The 18,682-nt window shown below is 38.6% G+C and overlaps 1 protein-coding gene across 1 annotated transcript in view; it reads left to right on the top strand.

Annotated features, from left to right (window-relative positions):
* The window catches only part of CHD7 (chromodomain helicase DNA binding protein 7), a 127,113-nt gene that overhangs the window by 22,579 nt on the left and 85,852 nt on the right, over positions 1-18,682 (top strand). Inside the window, exon 2 of the mRNA XM_004679850.2 lies at positions 17,960-18,390. Within this exon, the coding sequence (XP_004679907.1) occupies positions 17,960-18,390 (431 nt within the window). The remainder of the gene's footprint in view (positions 1-17,959; positions 18,391-18,682) is intronic.

Genomic DNA, 18,682 nt, shown 5'->3' with positions numbered 1-18,682 from the left:
CTGCGCCACCAGGGAGGGCCAGGTGCATTTCTTGTCCACTCTTCTCTCATCTGTTACTGCTAATAGCAAAGAAGAATGAGATACCCTGTTTTTTTTTTTATATATAGTTATTTTTTTTTTATTACAAAGGTTTATTTTTACATCATTTTGTACATTTTTTCCCCCATCTCAATTGTAATCCCCGCGGGTTGAGATACCCTTTTGAGCCCCCTTGAGGTGTTGGGAATTTAAGTGTTTCTTTTAAATCTTGCATTTCATCACTACAGTGTAAATTTTACAATCAACTCATATTATGTCATGTTTGCATAGCATTTTGATTATTTAACCCCTCCTTGGCTCAAACCCTTAAGGACCAATTCTGATGCTTAATGAAGATGTGCTTTTTTAGTTGCTTTGAATCACCACTAGTACACTTGTATGTACGCTTGGGGGAATGCATATACTGGTGGTTTTATAATATTTTTACCTCGTCAATACTGTGTGTCTCACATCAGGTTGGACAAAGTCAGTAAAATCTTTAAAGTGTCCGGCTGGTGCTAGTATGGTGCGTCTGCCTGAGGAGTCCTTCAGGAACACTGGGGATACCTGGGTTGCTCTCTGCCCAAGTAGGGAGGTTCTGCTAGGTGCTTGAGGATGAGGAATGAGGATTGCAGTATTTCCTTCTCAATCCTCCAGGTGTTGTGGGAGGAGGCCTCATCTCCCAATTTTTTGAGAAGATCTCCATCAGACTTCTGGGTCTTATCCTGTCTCATGTCTTCGTGGACTTTCTCTGCAGGTTCTGAAAAAGTTCATTTTTAGAACACAGATAAGCAAAGCTCTGTCTTCCTTTATAGCTTTTTCTTTCTCCTCCCCAGATGCAGTGGACTGATTCTAAACTTTTTCACCCCAGGGCTTTTGGTTCAGAACATTCCACTGTAGTTTAGAAACTACTTCCTCTAGAAAGCCTTTTCTGTCTCCACCAGTTGTGGGGCCTAGGCTGCTCTTTAGTCCCCATGGCAGGCCATGCTCTTTCTGTACTGCGATCCTACTTCTTGGAAGGCAGCACAACATAATGTCTGAGAGTGTGCCCTGAAAGCCGGTTTCCTCCCGATAAACATGAAACCAAACTATGTTTCCTTTGGCAAATCAAATAGCTTCTCTAGGCCTATTTTCTCACCTCTAAAATGGGAATTGTATATTTTAAACTGTTAGGAAGATTGAGATAATACGTGTAATATGCTAGAATTGTAGCTGATTCATGACATAATGTCGATATCGTACTGCTACTATTAGTGCCACATGATTATATTATTGCTGCCACTCTATCTATTCACTAAAATACTTTGTTGCTCCCACTGTATTCTAATTTGAGTGAGGTCTGAGTTCCTGTCTGTCTTTTTCTCTGTTGTATCCTCCAGTGCATGGCACAGATCTTCCTTCCATGTGTGACATGCTCTGATAGAGTTATGGGAGAGAAGAGGTGTCTTTGGGGGTCACCGGGAGAGGGCTCCTGCCAGGGGAGGGCTGCAAAGCATCTGAGTAGGCCGATGGGGAGAAGTCAGTCAGGACTGAGAATCATAGGGCCTCAGCCTAGACAACTTTGGGAAGGGTAGAAAGAGAAGACAAGACTGTAGGATTGAGGATTACAGATAAACTAAGAGTCATCTGGCTGTCCAGTAGGAAACAAATCCCGTGAAACTGTTTAGTTATCCTTAAAAAAAAAAAAAAAAAAAAAAGATGAAGAGATCGAGACATTGATTTAAATATGTTTTATTTAATAATTCCAAAATATTGTTTAAACATGTAATTTTCTTGCTCTGTCAACAGACACTATGGGGCAATTTATATTTCTTTTTCTTTTTTTGTGCTAAGTCTTTGAAATCTGTTACGATTTTATACATCCACTGTCAGTTCAGCCTAGCCACATTTCAAGTGCCCTGTAGTTACAGGTGGCTGCCACATCTGACAGTGTGGGCCTTGTGAAAAGATAGTTGCAAGGTGATGGGTCTCAAATTCAGACAGTGGCAGTGTGGTGAAGAGACTTGGGAAGGGAGATTGGACTACAGTGTTTTTTGCTTGTTTACTGGGAGAACGGTGGCCTGATGGGTAGAAAAATTCAAGAAAAAGAGCACAAAGATTTTTGGTTTAGTTTTGTTTTCAGGAATTGATGGACAGCAGGCAAAATGGTGAGTTAAGCTTTGGGCTTTGATTTTTATGTTCAACACTAGGTTTCATGGATGTATAGATAGCTTAATCGAGGATTTGGATGACATGGGGTATGCAAAGTGGAACTCAGCTTCCCATCCCTGTCCTCTAGCACCTCACAGCTGTTGATTTGTCTTCCACCCTTTTTCTGGCTTGAGGCTATCTCTTGGGTTTGGTGGATGATAATCATTCACCCACCCCTACCAGGAGCTGGGCTGTGGTCAGAGCAAAAAGGAGAAGCATTAATGTGTCAGAATTTGCAGATATGCCTTAACTCTCCATCAAAGCAACTGAACTATTGCATGCTTTATAAGCCATTGACATTTTAATATTTATCTTAAACTTTTCTTACAGTAAATCATAAACCACTTTTGATAAAAATATATGATCATTGTAGTTCAGCAATAACTGAAAGATGTCTGCCTCTTTACTTTTGGAGGTCAAATTATGAGACCTTTTTCTAGGTCTGTGCCTATGTCTCCAGTGTTCTTGTTTGCAAGTGTCTTTCAGGGAATGAGATGAGTGATTGTAATTTGTTCATAGTACACAGGCAACATTTGTTCCTGTTGTCTCTTATTAAGGATATTCAGAGGTGAGGTGAGAAGCTCATCCACCCATTCGTTCATCAGAGAACATTGTTGAGCATTTACAATGTGTGAATAGCTATGAAATGCCTTATAGGTTTTGAAATAAACTATTTCCCCTAAAAAAATAAAATCCCTCTTATTCAGTGATGTAACTGCAATGAAAAGAGAGAAATGCAGACTTGTATGGGAGAAGATAAACATAGGTATTTGTAGATTTGAGTCAGATGAAAGGAGATAAAAGAGAAATGTGCACAGACACAACAGAATGTGGTTCTTTAAAGGGACAGTAGATATTTCCACATTGCCGTGGACAGGTAGTAAAGCTTGCACTTATTTACACGTGGCATGTATTAGTTCTGCATGGTTTAAGGGACCATTCTGGGTACCTTGGCATCTTGGAGATACAGTTGCTGCAAGCTGTAAATGGACGAGGTGAAAGGAATGATATTGAGAAAAAGCACATGCGATAAGAATAGGGCAGGGAAATTTTTATTTATTTATTTATTTTTATTGATTCATTGATTCATTCATTCATTCATTTATAAAAGATTTACTTATTCATACAGAACTGAGGTACAGGCCAGAGATGCAGAGGGTGAGAGGCTTCACCAGAGACAGAGTGGGAAGCAGAACAGGCAGATGGACGAAGCACACTGCTGAGGGGAGCAGTGGGCGGGTCAGGAGAGGTCTGCCACGCCATGTGGATCTCCTCCAGGGCAGGCAGAATCGAACTCATGGGGAAGTAGCTTAAGCTTCTTAGTGTTGTGCTTTAACCCGCTGCACCACCAGGGAGGGCCGGAAATATTTATTTTTTAAATAATAGTTTATTTTTACATCATTTGGTGCCTTTTTCCATCTCAGTTGTAATCCCTGTGAGCTTCCCATCACCAAGTCACCCATGTGCCATCACCATAGTCCAATGCACTTCCTCCCCCCATTGCTTTTGCATCCATTCCCCACTGGCTGGGGAAATATTAACATCTGAAGGAGGTTTGGGAAGATTTTGATATCCCATCAACAAACATTTAAGTCTCTGGTTATTAGTTTTTGCTTTAGGCATTACACACACACGTACATACACTCCTGGATATATGTAAACAGTGATATAACATGCTGTTGTCCCTCAGGGGCACATAATCCAGAAACCAGACATATCTAATAATCAGTAGTCAAGCAATGAGATAAATGTTTCTTGACCTTGTGAGAGTATTTCATTCTACTGGAGAGCTCAGTGAAGACCTCAGAAAAAGAATATATTTTAATTGAGTTTAGAAGATTGAGTAAAATTTAACTGAGAGGACAGAATAGGAGTAAGCACTTGAAGCAAGACAGTGATATGTATGCAAGCGTGACGTTGGGATAGAATAGAGTGCTTACATCTGACTGCAGTTGTTGTCTAGTCTGGGCAGTGGAGAGAGTTTGACAGGGCTGGCAAGGTGAGCAAGGGAAGACCAACACCCTGAGCAGTCACACTGAGAATTTGAATTTTAAGTGTATTGACTGGGAATTATTGACACGTTGTACAAAGGAAGATGACCATAGGTGATTAACATGTCAGAATAATCTCTTTGCAGTGACACAGAATGCACTGAGGAAGGTGAGCCCAACTGGAGGCAGACTAGCAGTCCTGTTTCAGATCCTGCAGATAGGCTAGAGTGATGAAAGGGTGAGGAATTCAGTAGAAATCTCCTTGATGAGAAGTACTGTTGTAGAATTTTAGTGTGGTTAGATAAAACAAATTCAAGAGCAAATGAGAGGTGGAGGAAGCCATCATATAGTCACTGTCAAGGATTGTGCTCTTAAGGGGAGTAGACCAGGCATGAGTTAGAGAAAGACAGAAAGAAGAGTATTTAAAAAACTGAGAGAAGAGTGGAAGTATATTGTTAATGGAGAGATCAGGAGGGCTATTGAGTATCTCAGGTTGAGGGTAATTCCAGACTGGGCATAGGATGTGCTTTGTCTGATGTTTCCTGGCTCCTGAAATTCAGGGCACTCACAGTATCAGCTGTATCCTAGGGAATTTGGCATCTCTGTAAGTTCCTATCCTTGCCTTTCTGAATTCAACACTCATCCTTCCTTCCTGAGTCTTAGCAGACCTTTTCTAGGTGAGAAAGAGTGGCGTTAGCATGTGATTTTTCATGGTCCTGGGGCTCCAGCTGAATATAATCTTTTTTATTCTTTCTGCTGTAACTTTGTTTTTTTCCTTTCCCTCTCATCAACTATGGTTTATTTGGTGTGGATCTAGAACTTCAGATCCAAACATAAATGCATCTTGTGTACCTAAGCAGTATTATCTTCATGCTGAGGTGTGTATTACTAATGTATAACATGTTATATTGAGCAGGGATTAAATTTACTCTGAGAAAATTTAATAGATGTTAGTTAGGTATCCATGAAATTAGATTATATATTGTTGGAATTTTGTTCTGAAAGTTTTTTCTTTCTTATGGGAAAAGCAAACTGTATATTCTTATATTTGTTTAGACTTTAAATTCTAGTTTAACTTATGTTATTCTATCGCAGGTCTTCAAATCAATTTTATTTTCTGTGTTTATCTGAGAAACTTCCTTAATATCTCCCACTGAAATAATCTTCATTTCTCTAGTTTACCTTCCAACTGCTCATTTATTCTACACTTGTATGCATGACTAGTGTCCGATTTTTAACAATAGCGACCTAGAGTCTCAGAGTTAGAACTTTATACATCAGTTCATAAAGTATCTTCCTTTTGCAGATGAGGATATTGAGGCATCTTGAGATAATTGTTTTCCCAGTTGATTGGTAAAGCTCACATTGAGTGAAATGGTTAAAAGCAGCCTTACTATTGAATTTTCTAGTCTATCTCATTGCTCTTCCTTTTGACAACTTACCCCAAAAGAGCTGCCCACACATGGAGGAATCACTCAAGTGAGGATCAGGTACTCTCCATCTAATGCTGCTTTAATGCAAGCCCTGAGAGACACTGGCTGCCTCCAGGCCACAAGGCAGTCTGTGGCTGTCCTCACTCCCATTCAGTCCTTCCTGGTTGGCATGTTTCCTGTTTGACAGCTGTCCCTAGGGGATAATGGTGGTAAGATAGTAAAAAATGTGGGAGATTGTTCCCTGGTGATTCCTATTTACATTTCTGAATTTCCAATAATAGATGCAAAAGAAAAAAAAATCTCTAGGTTCTTGAATTAGAGAAGTGGTTAGTGCTGGATTAGATGTTAGATGATTATTAAAAGTTTTGTGACCAGCAGAGCTTAGTATCCTAATCCTTTTGAATAATATTGTGAAATTTTTAAAAAAGATTTATTTATTTATGCATACAGAACTAGGGTGTAGGCCAGAGGTACTGAGAGGATCACCAGAGACAGAGTAGGGAGCAGAACAGGCCGACAGACGAAGTACACTGTTGAAGCTAGCAGCAGGCAGGTCAGGAGAGGTCTGCTGTGCCATGTGGATCACCTCTGGGGCAGGGGATTGAACTCATGCTGAAGTGGCTTTAGCTTCATAGTGCTGTGCTTCAACCCACTGCACATATGGAAATAAGCCCCACTCCTTTGAATAAATATTGCTAAAACACAACATCTTATTGTGAATACATTCTTATTTATCACCATTAGATTGAATCCTATTAATTTTTAATTAAATTAAAAAAATTGTGATAGTGTAGCTTTTATAATGCTGGATATGAATTAGGGGAATAGGTGCCCATGTCCTCAGGTATCACCACGCCACACCCTCCCTCCACCACAGCACCTGTAGTCTTCCACCTTAGTCCATTGGGTCCTCCTGTCTCTCTTCTGTCTCCCAGTAAACTCACTTCTGCAATCATTTTTCTAGAGTTTGTTTTGATTTAGTTTTCCTGTTCCTTCGGTTCACTTCTTTATATTCCACATATGAGTGAAAAGTCAGCCAGTACTTAAATTGAAGATTAAAGGAAAATATTTTTAGGCACAAATAATATTTTGTCAAAAGTCAAGCAAAGTTATGGATTTTCAAAAACAGTGATCTTTTCTCATGTAAATAAGTTAAAATAGCAGCAGTTTACTCAACTACAAATCACTAAAAATAGCATCTTTGTGGCATTCTCATATTTTCAAATAGGCACAGGTGTCTAAAACTATAAAGAAGGCTGCGGAACTGGTGTTGATGTTAAGGTGCAGGGTAAATCACACAGCAGTTTAAACTAAAACAGCATAGTTCAGAGGGTGCTGCTGTTTTATAACCATATTTAAAAATCTGTTCCTCTTTTACTCCCTCAAACTGAGTTCAGGGGTATAATGGATCCCATTATAGGTAAAAGGTCTGTGACTCAGCCATCGAGCTACTCAAACTCTTGGCTGTTTTAATTGCACCATTAAAGCTTTAGTACTTTTATCTCATAAAAAGAGATATCATTGATGTAAAATGTGTGCCTGTTGAAGATACATTTGTACCTCTGCCCTGATGGTTAGCTAATCATCCATTTGTGTCTGAAGTTGGTTATGTAGATGGGAACTTGACATAGATCATAGATTTAGTCTTTTAATTTAAAAAAATCTATGTAGTAATCAGAATAATATCTAGCTAGAATATTATACCTAAATAAATTATGTTGACTTTTATTTTAATGACATTTAGCTTGTTCTTGAACACAAGAGAGTAACAATATTTCCGATTTTAATGTCATGACTTCAACAATTCAATGGAAATATATGAATCACTCTTTTGTCCCTATTTGACACATCTGTGTAATTTAAGTGTGGTAATTGGCATGTTTCTCTGTCTTCTATAAAGAGGAAGATATCAAGGTGTGAAGGAAACTACAGGAACATGTGGGAGCCAAGTGTTAACATGTGAAAATCTACTTTGTTTTGGGCTTATCTCTCTACTTTGATGGGAATTACAGCCATTTATTATTCACATTGCTGTGCCCAGGCCCAGTAAGATGTCCTTAGAAGTGATATAAAATGAGTACATTGCATCACAAAGTCTAACTTCCTAACTGCTCTTTGCATATTTATCTCTCTGTAGTAAAAATAGAATAGCAAATAATTGGAGGGGCAGCTCATTCAGTTATTTTCTGCTCTGCAGTTGTAATTGTGGAATTCTGTTCCGATAAGAGGAAAAAATGGAACTGTAAAAGCTCCTGAAATCTGAAACATTTCTAAAACTAAAACCTACCCACACAAAACATTTGTCAGCTAATATACATAACCACGCTTCTATTCTTGCCCAGCTGTGTAGATTCAATTATAATAATTTTCTCAGTTGCATAACATTGCTGTTTGTTTATTACTGCATTATTAGTCAGTGAATGAACCTCCCTCTTTTTGACCCCTCAGCAGTGTTTATAAAATACTTAATTGCTTTGGTATCTTCTGTTTCATGTATAATTCCAGCTGGAAGGAGTCATGGGGACACAATCCCCTGTAAGTGTTAAGCTGACTGTTTCTAATGTGCAACAAGCTTATCAGGAACCTTTAATATTGCTTATAGTGCAGTTTTTTTTTAAGTATTTTTTACTTAAAAATGAAGAGGTTTTTGTTGTTGTTGTTGTTGTTGATGATTTCTCCCTGTGATGATTTCTGTGGAAGTTAACTAACAGTGCCAGCAGGCTCCAACTTGACTGTATGAGCAGTTCCCACCTCTGTGTAGTAGTTACCATCATCCAGCTATTTTCTTTTACGTCCTCCTCTTTGAAGAATTCAACAGGATGCATGAGCTACAGTCACTAGTGGGTAGGTATAATGGTGAGAAGGTGGATTCTGAGAGAGCTTGTCTGGGTTGAATCTTGACTACATAACAGCTTGTTGAGACTTAGGGTGAACTTCTTAACCTTTTTCTGCCTTACTTTTCCTGTTTATAAAAGGTCACTTTATAAGGTAATTGTGAACCTGGAATAGTTTGTGGCACCTCAAGTATTTACGTTGCTGCTGATAGCAATGGCAGAGTGAAGTTACAGGAATACTGTAGTGCTGTTCATCTTTATGTGGGAGGATGAATAGCTATCATGGACAGGGTAGGCCTGGAAGGAAAATTTCAGATGAGAATTACAGAAGACTTTAGATATGCATTTATTCCCATACAACAAATAATCATAAATTCTGATTTATAACAATTTTTTTTTTCCTTATCTTTTGTTTCTGTGAGTCAGGTTTTGAGCACAGTTAGCTGGATCCTCTGCTTAGGATCTCACCAAGACTGTACCAGAATCACCTTCTCAAATAGGGTTTTGATGGCAAGAATCTGCTTTCAAGTCTATTTGAGTTGTCAACAGAATTTATTTTCTGCCAATATGTGACTGTCAGTTCTTGCTGACAGTTCAGGGTGTTCTCTCTTATAGGCTGCCCCTGCTCTGGTCACCTGTTTCCTTAAAACTATCAACAGAGTCCTGGCCCTCAGGAAGAATCTACATTCTCTTACAAGCCTCTCCTGGTTAAATGAGGCCCACTCAGGATAATCTCTTCCGTTGGGTAATCAAAAACCAACTAACTTGACCTTAGCCACACCTGTGAAAACCTTGCTCCTATGCCACGTTCTGTTGGCTGGAAGTCACTGACCCTCCCAGGCAGGAGGTGGAGACCAATGAGACTGTCTTAGAGACTGCTTTCCAAAAGATGTGAATGAGTTTTTTTTTTTTTTTTTAAAGATTTATTTATTTGTGCATACAGAACTGGGGTACAGGCCAGAGGCTCAGGGGCGGTGAGAGGATTCACCAGAGACAGAGTGGGCAGCAGAACAGGCAGATTGACGAAGTACACTGCTGAGGGGAGCAGCGGGCGGGTCAGGAGAGGTCTGCCACGCCATGTGGTCACCTCCCGGGCAGGCGGGAATCGAACTCGTGCGGAAGTGGCTTTAGCTTCTCAGTGCTGTGCTTTAACCCGCTGCGCCACCAGGGAGGGCCCGTGAATGAGTTTTTATAGGACCAAAGTAGTCTATTATTATGCATTTACTGCCAACTAAATTTGCTACTTATAGTCTCTGAATCCTAGGGAACTTGCCTAGAGTGCGTAAATTAGCTTTATTGCTGAGCTTCTTATAAATTGATTTTTATCCCCTCAAAGATTGTTCTGAACTGGTCTCTACACATTCCTATAGGTGTTAGATAAAGACGCTTTCTTTTCACTCTTGATGTTTTTACTTTTAAACTCACAGATACAGCATAGTGAGTTATAATACTTTTAATTTAAAAAGTATTGTGAAATCTAAATGTGAATATGTTATAAATTACTTTTCCCAGCCAAGTTCTATACACTTTAACTTTCCAAATTAGGGATCAAATTTGTTATTAGTTATACCAGTGATAATAGTATAATGTAAGGGTACAGTAAAAAATTATTTAATTGAATCGAGCTATTTTAGTATCTGAGTTTGGTCTTTTTGTTTAGTGTCTTTGAGTAGGTCTTTTTCTTTAGTGTCTTTATAGTAGTTATATAAAACATTTTGACCACCTGAAAGCACTATTGGTTTGTATTTTGCTGAGTTTGAGTCTTGGTAAGCTCTATAGCTTCCAATCTGGTATGTCAGCTGCCAAATTTAGGCCTCTAGACCCCACTTAAAGAACAATATGGACCCAAATTTACTTAAAATAAGGACAGATACCTGTAAACTGGAATTGGTTCTATATATTTATTGAGTAGAACCTACTGTAAGAAGGGTACTTATGAAAGATGAATGAGGAAAGAAGAATGAGGGAAGAAACAATAAAGTTGACTTTGTTAAGGTCATTGAGTATATTCATTATCTTTTCTATTTTTATTTCTGGTAAGTAATATGGTATAAGGGATAACATTTGATGGTTTACTTCCCTTAAAAGGCTAAGAAACTCAGAAGATGAGGGTGGAAATATGGCTGTGATTTGCTGATCGTAAGTCAGATGCATCATCATGTTCACACTGCATACCTGGCTTTTTCACAAAGCTTTTCTTTGGAATAGAAAGGATGTAATCTTTACAGGCAGGCAGGGAGCTGCTTCTCTTTTGCCACCCAGGAACCCTAAGAAGTCAGTCACTGCTACTGTGCTAGCCTTTGAATTGTGTTAAGTTTGTATTCATTTTTCCTCTCCTGCCCAAAGTAGTGATGGATTCTGTTTGCACCTTTATATATTTCTTTCTTTTATAAAGTGCTTTAGGGGTAGGCAATTCTCAGGATCATAAGCAGTTTGATAACCTGCATTTACTTTGGAAATGTAAAACCAGCATTCAGTGCTTGTGTAAACAAGTTAATTTTTTCAAGCCCTGTGAAGCATTGGAGGTACATCTTGTATGTTCAGTTAAGCATCAGTTCAGCTCTGTGCTGTGTATGTGTGTATATATATATATATGTCTGTGTGTGCACACATGGACAAACGTTATTTCATTACTTAATTCTTAAATGCAAACCTCCAGCTTAATCTTGTGCTTTTTCTGAGAAGTAGAATTGACCTGACACCTAAGTGGTGAGAAGAACTGTTAGACTCCTTAAAATATAGTAGATTGAATTTTTAAAAAATCACAGAGGCTGTTCTTTTTTTTTTTTTTATTTTATTTATTCATACAGAACTGGGGTACAGGCCAGAGGCTCAGGGGCGGTGAGAGGCTTCACCAGAGACAGAGTGGGGAGCAGAACAGGCAGATCGACGAAGTACACTGCTGAGGGGAGCAGCGGGCGGGTCAGGAGAGGTCTGGCTCGCCATGTGGTCTCCTCCGGGGCAGGCGGCAGGCGGGAATCGAACTCATGCGGAAGTGGCTTCAGATTCTCAGTGCTGTGCTTTAACCCGCTGCGCCACCAGGGAGGGCCCAGAGGCTGTTCTTTTAAAGAGAGTTTTTAAGGAATAGGGAGTAAAGTTATTAGTCAGGGGCCGGGGAGGGGGGTTGTACTTGCAAGACTTAATACAGTCCCTGGGACAAAACAGGTTGATTGAATTTAATTTTATTTTTATCAGAGAGTGATTTTGATATTCAAAATATTCAAAGTGTTTTTTAGCTGGAAAGCACAAAATAAAAACCAACAGGCAGAAACACTACTGATTGCCTAGAGTTTTAGCTTGGAACTAAACTAAATATACCCTTCTGATGCAAAAGTTCCAGATTTACTTTAACTTGAGCGCCATTTTTCTTATTTTTTATTTTTAAAAAGATTTATTATTTATGCATACAGAATTGGGGTACAAGCCAGAGATGTGGAGGGTGAGAGGATTCACCAGAGACAGAGTGGGGTGCAGAACAGGCAGATCGACAAAGTACACTGCTGAGGGGAGCAGCGGGTGGATCAGGAGATGTCTGCTGTGCCATGTGGATTACCACCGATGGGCCTGGTGTTCGAACTTGCACCAAAGCATCTGTGGCCTACTATTGCTGCGTCCTAACCTGTTGCGTCTCCAGGGAGGGCTCTGAATGCCATTTTAACCTGTAGATTAAGGTTAGCATATTAGAATGAAGGCCTTTATGGGTTTTTTGTTTGTTTGGTTTTTTGAGAAAGACAGTAAGCTGCTCTTAGAGCTTATGCTGTGTCGACAGTCAGGCTTGCAGAACTCAGTCTCCATCTGCAATTGTGCACAGGCCTGATCATATTCTCACCAACTCTGTAGCAGTATCTCCTGGGTCAGCATTTCAGGTTTGCCATTTTCTATTTGGGTAAGCTTAGTTACGAAACAGGCATAATATCACCCAACTCACTAGTCTCATGACTGAGAAAGGTATATAAAACAACAACAGAACACATAGCACAGGTAACTATACAACACATAGTTTAAAAACATCATCAGTAGAGATCCCAGTGGCCTTAGGACTTCTTGGCAGTCCTGTGCTGTGTCGTCCCTAAACACTGAGGCTTTCTCCTGCACTCTTTGCTCTGACACATTGCAGTTGCTATAGCATGGCTCCTGATTGCAGAGTAACCCTCTCCTTCCCCTCAGCGTGACAGCCTAATCAGAAAAGACAGGGAAGGGAAGACACCCAGGAGGGCAGCAACATGGTGGCAGAGGATTAGGACAGATCAGAGGGAGGGAATCTACCCCACTTAGGATTTCTCAGACAGAAAAGGCTTTAGTGTTGGTGGGGTTTTGCTGCTGTTATTTTAGCTTCACTGGCTGTAGACACATAGCAACAGTGTCCTAAATATTAAAAATGCTGCCTGATGGTTCCTGTAGTATTGTAGTACATACAAGAGTGTCCTTATTCAGTATCTAATGTGAAACTATTTAATATTAAATTTAACATCATCCTTGGTTCAGATTTTCATTATCTCGGACTCTAATACAAATTGTGTTTATAATTTAGGTTCCATAAAGGTGACTGATGTGAATTTATAGCTGTTTTAAGATTTTTGTTTGTATGACACTTCTATCCTAAAGACACACTAAAAATAAGAGCAGAAAGCCAAAGCTTCAAACATGCCTTCAGATTTTTTAAAATGAGATATTTTGCCAGTAATTTTAAAGATATGTAGCCTTATAAAATGTAATGATTCTAAGGTATGATATTTCAAAATTTATTTTAATATGATAGTGATCTTGACTATATATACAATAGAACTTGTATAAGTCATTTTTATATGATTACACTAATATTTCTGTTTTTTCCCTACCATTTACTGATTTGAGCATAAAAGAACCTGATAGCTCAGTGAACTGTTTGAATGCATTTTATATAAAATTATATTTGCTCATTGTCTTATCCTATCTTGTAAGACATCTGATAGCCACTGCTTTGTGACAGATACTCATATGCAAATGTGTGCATGGCACACATGTGTGCATGTGGAGAGACACACACAGCACACACACAATTATCCGTAATGCAGAGGAGTTGCTTTGTTGTACCTACATCAGTACAATTCAAAGTACTTTGAAGAATAACTTTATTCAAGATACTCTTAGAAAAAAGGGTTGCCACTGTTACTAAATACCTCCAGGACACATTGTATACTTAGTCCCCCTCAAGAGTGTAGTAAGGCTAAAGAGAATTTTGCAGTAAAGAAAACTATTTTACTTTTGAAACTTTGGATGCTTTTTGGGCTTAGGGTTGGATTTTTATTTTTACCCCAGAATTATTTTTCAAAAGAATGTAAATGATCAAGAACTTGGGGAATTCTGGAAAACAAAAGTGAAGAATATCAGTTATAAAAATGTATCTCAATGCCATTAAAACACACCCACACATACACACAACCAACTAACCAAAACCAACAAATAGTACTTTTCATTTTGAAATGACAACTTAATCTTTGTATTTGTACAAACCATTTGAACCACAGGTTAGTGTGTTTTAAGATTGAATTTTTTGTTATCTTGGGTTTTAGTTGACTTGCTCTTTCTCCACCAGAATCTAAGTTTCTCTGAGCACACAAGTGCCTCCTTCACATTTAGTTCATGGGGAGGGATGTGTCCCACAGATGCACTGCATTAATCTTTTCCAGGTGGTGGTAACTGTTCTTTTCATAAAGCAGTGTTTTGATTTTAGATCAGTAAATGTTTATCCATGGACGTCCTGTACCACTGGACAGCACTGTTGAATTTGCAGAATCAGATGCATTGGAGCCCTTGCATTGTCACTGTCCCCTTGCTCAAGTCACTTGACTTTTACAGAGGGCATTTCCCTCATTGCTAACGTGTTGAGGTTTCAGGAACATAGTTAATACAAACATGATTAGGCAAGATCGCTTTATAGACCTGAAAATGCTGATGATTGTTGGAGGTGGTGCACACTGGAGGCAAGTGAAAGTTTTTTCTTACATAATTTTTCACAGAAGAGTGCTTTTGAGCATTTGCGTCACATTTCTGGAAGGCTACTAGAGGGTCCCTTTCCCAACCCAGCTCTCATTTAATAAAAATAGTGCTAACGCCACTATTTTACATAAGATCACTTATTTCAGGGTTTTGTCTTATTTATATATTATGAACTATGGAGTTAAGGATAAAAATGATCATTTATGACATATATGTACTTTAGCAACAGACATATCTTGGATAATTTTATCTGTAGGTTAAATAGTAATTATTTATTCCAAAAATCCATGGCACAGTCCTTATGTATTTCATTCACTATTCCAAAAGGTACATGGAATTATGATAGGAAATGTATCAAACAGAATGTTCCATAGGATATATTTACGGACACCTTTTGGTAGCTTAAATTTCCCATGTTTGTGCTAATAAATGAGAGGTAGGAATGCCCTCGTATGGTGATATCAGATGCTAATGGCATTGATCACCTGTCAGGCAGTGGGAATTGATGAGGGAAATGTCTGATGTAAAATTAAGTAGCATTGGAGAAGACTGTACCATGCTTGGGATGGAGGGGGGTATGACTGGGCCTGAGAGACTTTGTCAGGGTAGTATTGTGAGCTCCAGGTTTTTTTCCCCACATGATCAAGGCAGGCCATCTGTTCTTTGTTAAATGTTTACAAAAACAGCTTTTCTATAAAAGATTTAAGGAGATGTGGGTCTGGTAAACACTGTAATATTTTTGAGCACCTTTTTCACCCTATTTAAAGTAATACCAAAACATAATTCTGCTGCATATCAAACACGATTAATATATTTTGGGTATTTAATCTTTATATGTTTTCCTCTTTATGAAAGATTAAATTTTTTAAGACATACTAATATATGACTATATTACTAATACCTTAAATGATTTTTACGCTGGAGTATGTAAATAAAATTTCAATCTTTTTATGTTAGGTATTACATGCTTTTTGTAATTCATTAATGTGTACTGGGCATCTCTCATTAGAAGCTAGTATCTCTTGTTGCCATGGTTAATACCATACAGATTAAAGAAAGGTACATATACCTGGAATTAACTCACCATTCTAAGTTTCAAGTGTGGTTTACTGGTAGACTTTCCTCTTTCTGTCCTTTTCCAGGAAATACTTTTTCCCCCACTTCCTGAAAAATAGCCCAAAGAAGTTTGATCTCTGTCCCTTAAAAACATTTGATAGGATTTTTTCCTTTTTATTCACTTTGGGAAATATGTAACAGTTAATTTGACTTGAGCAAGTTAAATGTAGCATAATTAAACCAGATCCCATTAATTCTCAGGTAATGATAGTTTGGACAGTACTTGTTTGACATCCACTAAGTGTGTTTGTGAGGGAAAAATGCAGTTTGGGGGATAGCTCTCCAGTGTCTGGTTAGTTGTGTTCTCCCTGCATGGGCGCCTGTTTACCCCGGCCTGCTGGCACACTACTTACTCCTCAGACCTGTGCCCTTGCTTCTGTGCCCACAGAGCCCTATCCTTTTTCAGGGCCATTCTTTCTCAGCTGTGACTAAGAAAGGGCAATACATATTTTAGATTCTAAATTAAAATCCTCTAATACCATGGGATTTGGGAAGAGGCTTTGGAAGTCTAACCCAAACTCTTCATTTTTGCAATAAGGAAAATGAGCACCCCAGCTAGGTGAATTGAATTTTCCCAGATAATGTAACTAATAGCAGGACTCAGACTAGATTTTTTATCTCTTACTCATTGTTCTGGGTCCTCATTCTCATCCTAGTGCGGTGGAGGATTGGCCAATAGTTTCTTTAGTAAACTGGGTAGGTTTTAGTGGGCACAGCATAACCACTTTCTCTTCTTTTAGGCAATGGTTTTTAATTGTGGTAATATTGGTTTACAACACTGTATATTTTGGAGAGGATAGGGGAGGTGATGAGTTTTGTTGTTGTCTTTTTTTGGGTCACTGAGCACCTTGGAAAGCAAGTAAAATCTATAGAGCCTTTCCCCAAAGGATGCTTGTGTGTAAGATTTCAGGAGGTGAATAGAGCCGGAGGGCCCTGATTTTAGAAGAGCTCGACTCAGACACCAGCTCCGCCCCTTGCTATGTATGTTGAGTGGCCATTTAACCTCTTCAGATTTTACTTCCTTTCCGAAGGATGGAGCAGTCATATTTTTATTGTGAGATTCAGACAAACAAATCCATCCCAAAAATACCTCATTTAGAACATGGTCTGAAGTGGATATCAATAAATGATAATTGTATTGGAATCTAACTTAGAATACTTTGCTGATGGTGAGCCGTAGCTTCTGGGTTACTCTGAGTTCTCTATGGGCCTAATTGTGTTCTCCCTGATTTCTTTGGGGGTGGTGTGATGAGAGTTAAGGGCTCTCTTTGCCACTGGCTTTGATGTCAGTCTGAGTTCTGGCAATTTATCATCTGTAACTCCTTGGGCATGTGGCTGCATTCTAGAGTGCCAGGGGTGTAAAAATGCCTAGTACATGAGCAGCACATGGTAAGACTGTTCAGCTAATACTAACAGCCTGTCTTGTCATTGCTGTTTCTGTTACAATTACCAGGAAGTAGCTGGAAAAATGTATGAAAAAAGCAGAAATGAGTGATTTGTGGATACGGCACTTTCAGGTATTTTGTGGAGATGTAGATGCTCCTTATAGCATCCAGTGGAGATGCTATTCCACCCATCCTGCTTGAGATGATCAACTGCACGACTAAGTCACTAAGTCTGATCTAAGCTGAACCATTAGTTTCTCATCCCACTGGTTGATATTCTTGACTGAGTTTAAGACCATCTCTGGCTATAATCCTAGTAAATACTAAAAATCTGAAAGACGTGCCAATTGACTTGGTTCTTTCTCCCTTAGTGAAGTTTTGAAATGTAGAACTTTAATAAACCAAAAAAACTCTTGTCTGCATTTATCAGCACAAGTATTTTGGCAAATCCAAAGTCATAATGTTTGGATGTGTGCTTTTAGCTTGAAATTTTAATGACATTTAAGTTAAAAATGAACTGCACTATGTAAAGATGCTTACACGTTTATTTCAAGCTTTTTATTTCTAGATTTTGCTATAGTTAGTACACTTTTTTTTTATCAGTAGTTTAATTGTATATATCTGAGTCCCCTTTCCACACGGGAAGACAAGTTTCACGTAAGTCCATTCTTTTTGGGTTAGCATGAGCTGCTATTTTGTCATTCACCATTTCTCACATAGGCCTCTAAGAAAATGGACAATGTTTGAAAGAACACATTGAGTGAGAATTTATTTTCTTCCTGGACTGAATTTTTCAAATGTATTATTAGGTTGTCCTTTTTTACTGTTGAAAGTTTTCTTACTAAAGATACACACACATACACACACACGATGAAAGAAACTGATAAATTTCATAACTTTGTAGTTGGCTTGATACTTTGAGTATAGGATAAGTTTCAGAAATATCTGCCACCAACTTTCAGTTCACTCTGAAGAATGATAAACTAATTTCAATTCCTATTTGTGTCTCTTAGCATTCGCCATCGGAGCCCTTTCTAGAGAAACCAGTGCCGGATATGACTCAGGTTAGTGGACCGAATGCTCAGCTAGTGAAGAGTGATGATTACCTACCATCAATAGAACAGCAGCCACAGCAAAAGAAGAAGAAAAAGAAAAACAACCATATTGTTTCAGAGGATCCCAGTAAAAGTTTTGGTAAAGATGACTTCCCTGGTGGGGTTGATAACCAAGAACTAAATAGAAACTCGCTAGATGGGTCCCAAGAAGAAAAAAAGAAGAAGAAAAGGCCGAAGGCAAAAAAAGATCCTAAGGAACCGAAAGAACCGAAGGAAAAAAAGGAGTCCAAGGAACCCAAGACCCCGAAAGCCCCTAAGATTCCCAAAGAGCCAAAGGAAAAGAAAGCAAAAACTGCCACGCCAAAACCCAAGTCCAGCAAAAAGTCAAGGTAGGTAGTTGGGCATTACCTCAGTACAGAAATGAGCTCACAATACAACTGTACAAAATGGTGGTGGAGAGTGGGGGCCAAGGACTTAGATTTTTGTGTCATTGTTGAGTACTTTCTTTAATATCCATCTAAAAAGATAGGGTGTTTGTTTGCTGATATTTACAAGTTTTATGAGGAACTTTAGATTTGGATGGTAGCTTTTAGGGACTTTACTGCATAAAAGTGATTTATTACTTAAAAGTCATTTTGTTATACTTTTTTTGTGCAAAAAAATGTCATTTAACAAATAGAA

Source organism: Condylura cristata, unplaced genomic scaffold (assembly GCF_000260355.1).
Source record: "Condylura cristata isolate star-nosed mole 26May11 unplaced genomic scaffold, ConCri1.0 scaffold00009, whole genome shotgun sequence".
Lineage (NCBI taxonomy): Eukaryota > Metazoa > Chordata > Mammalia > Eulipotyphla > Talpidae > Condylura > Condylura cristata.
This window is presented reverse-complemented; position numbering and strand designations above follow the sequence as displayed.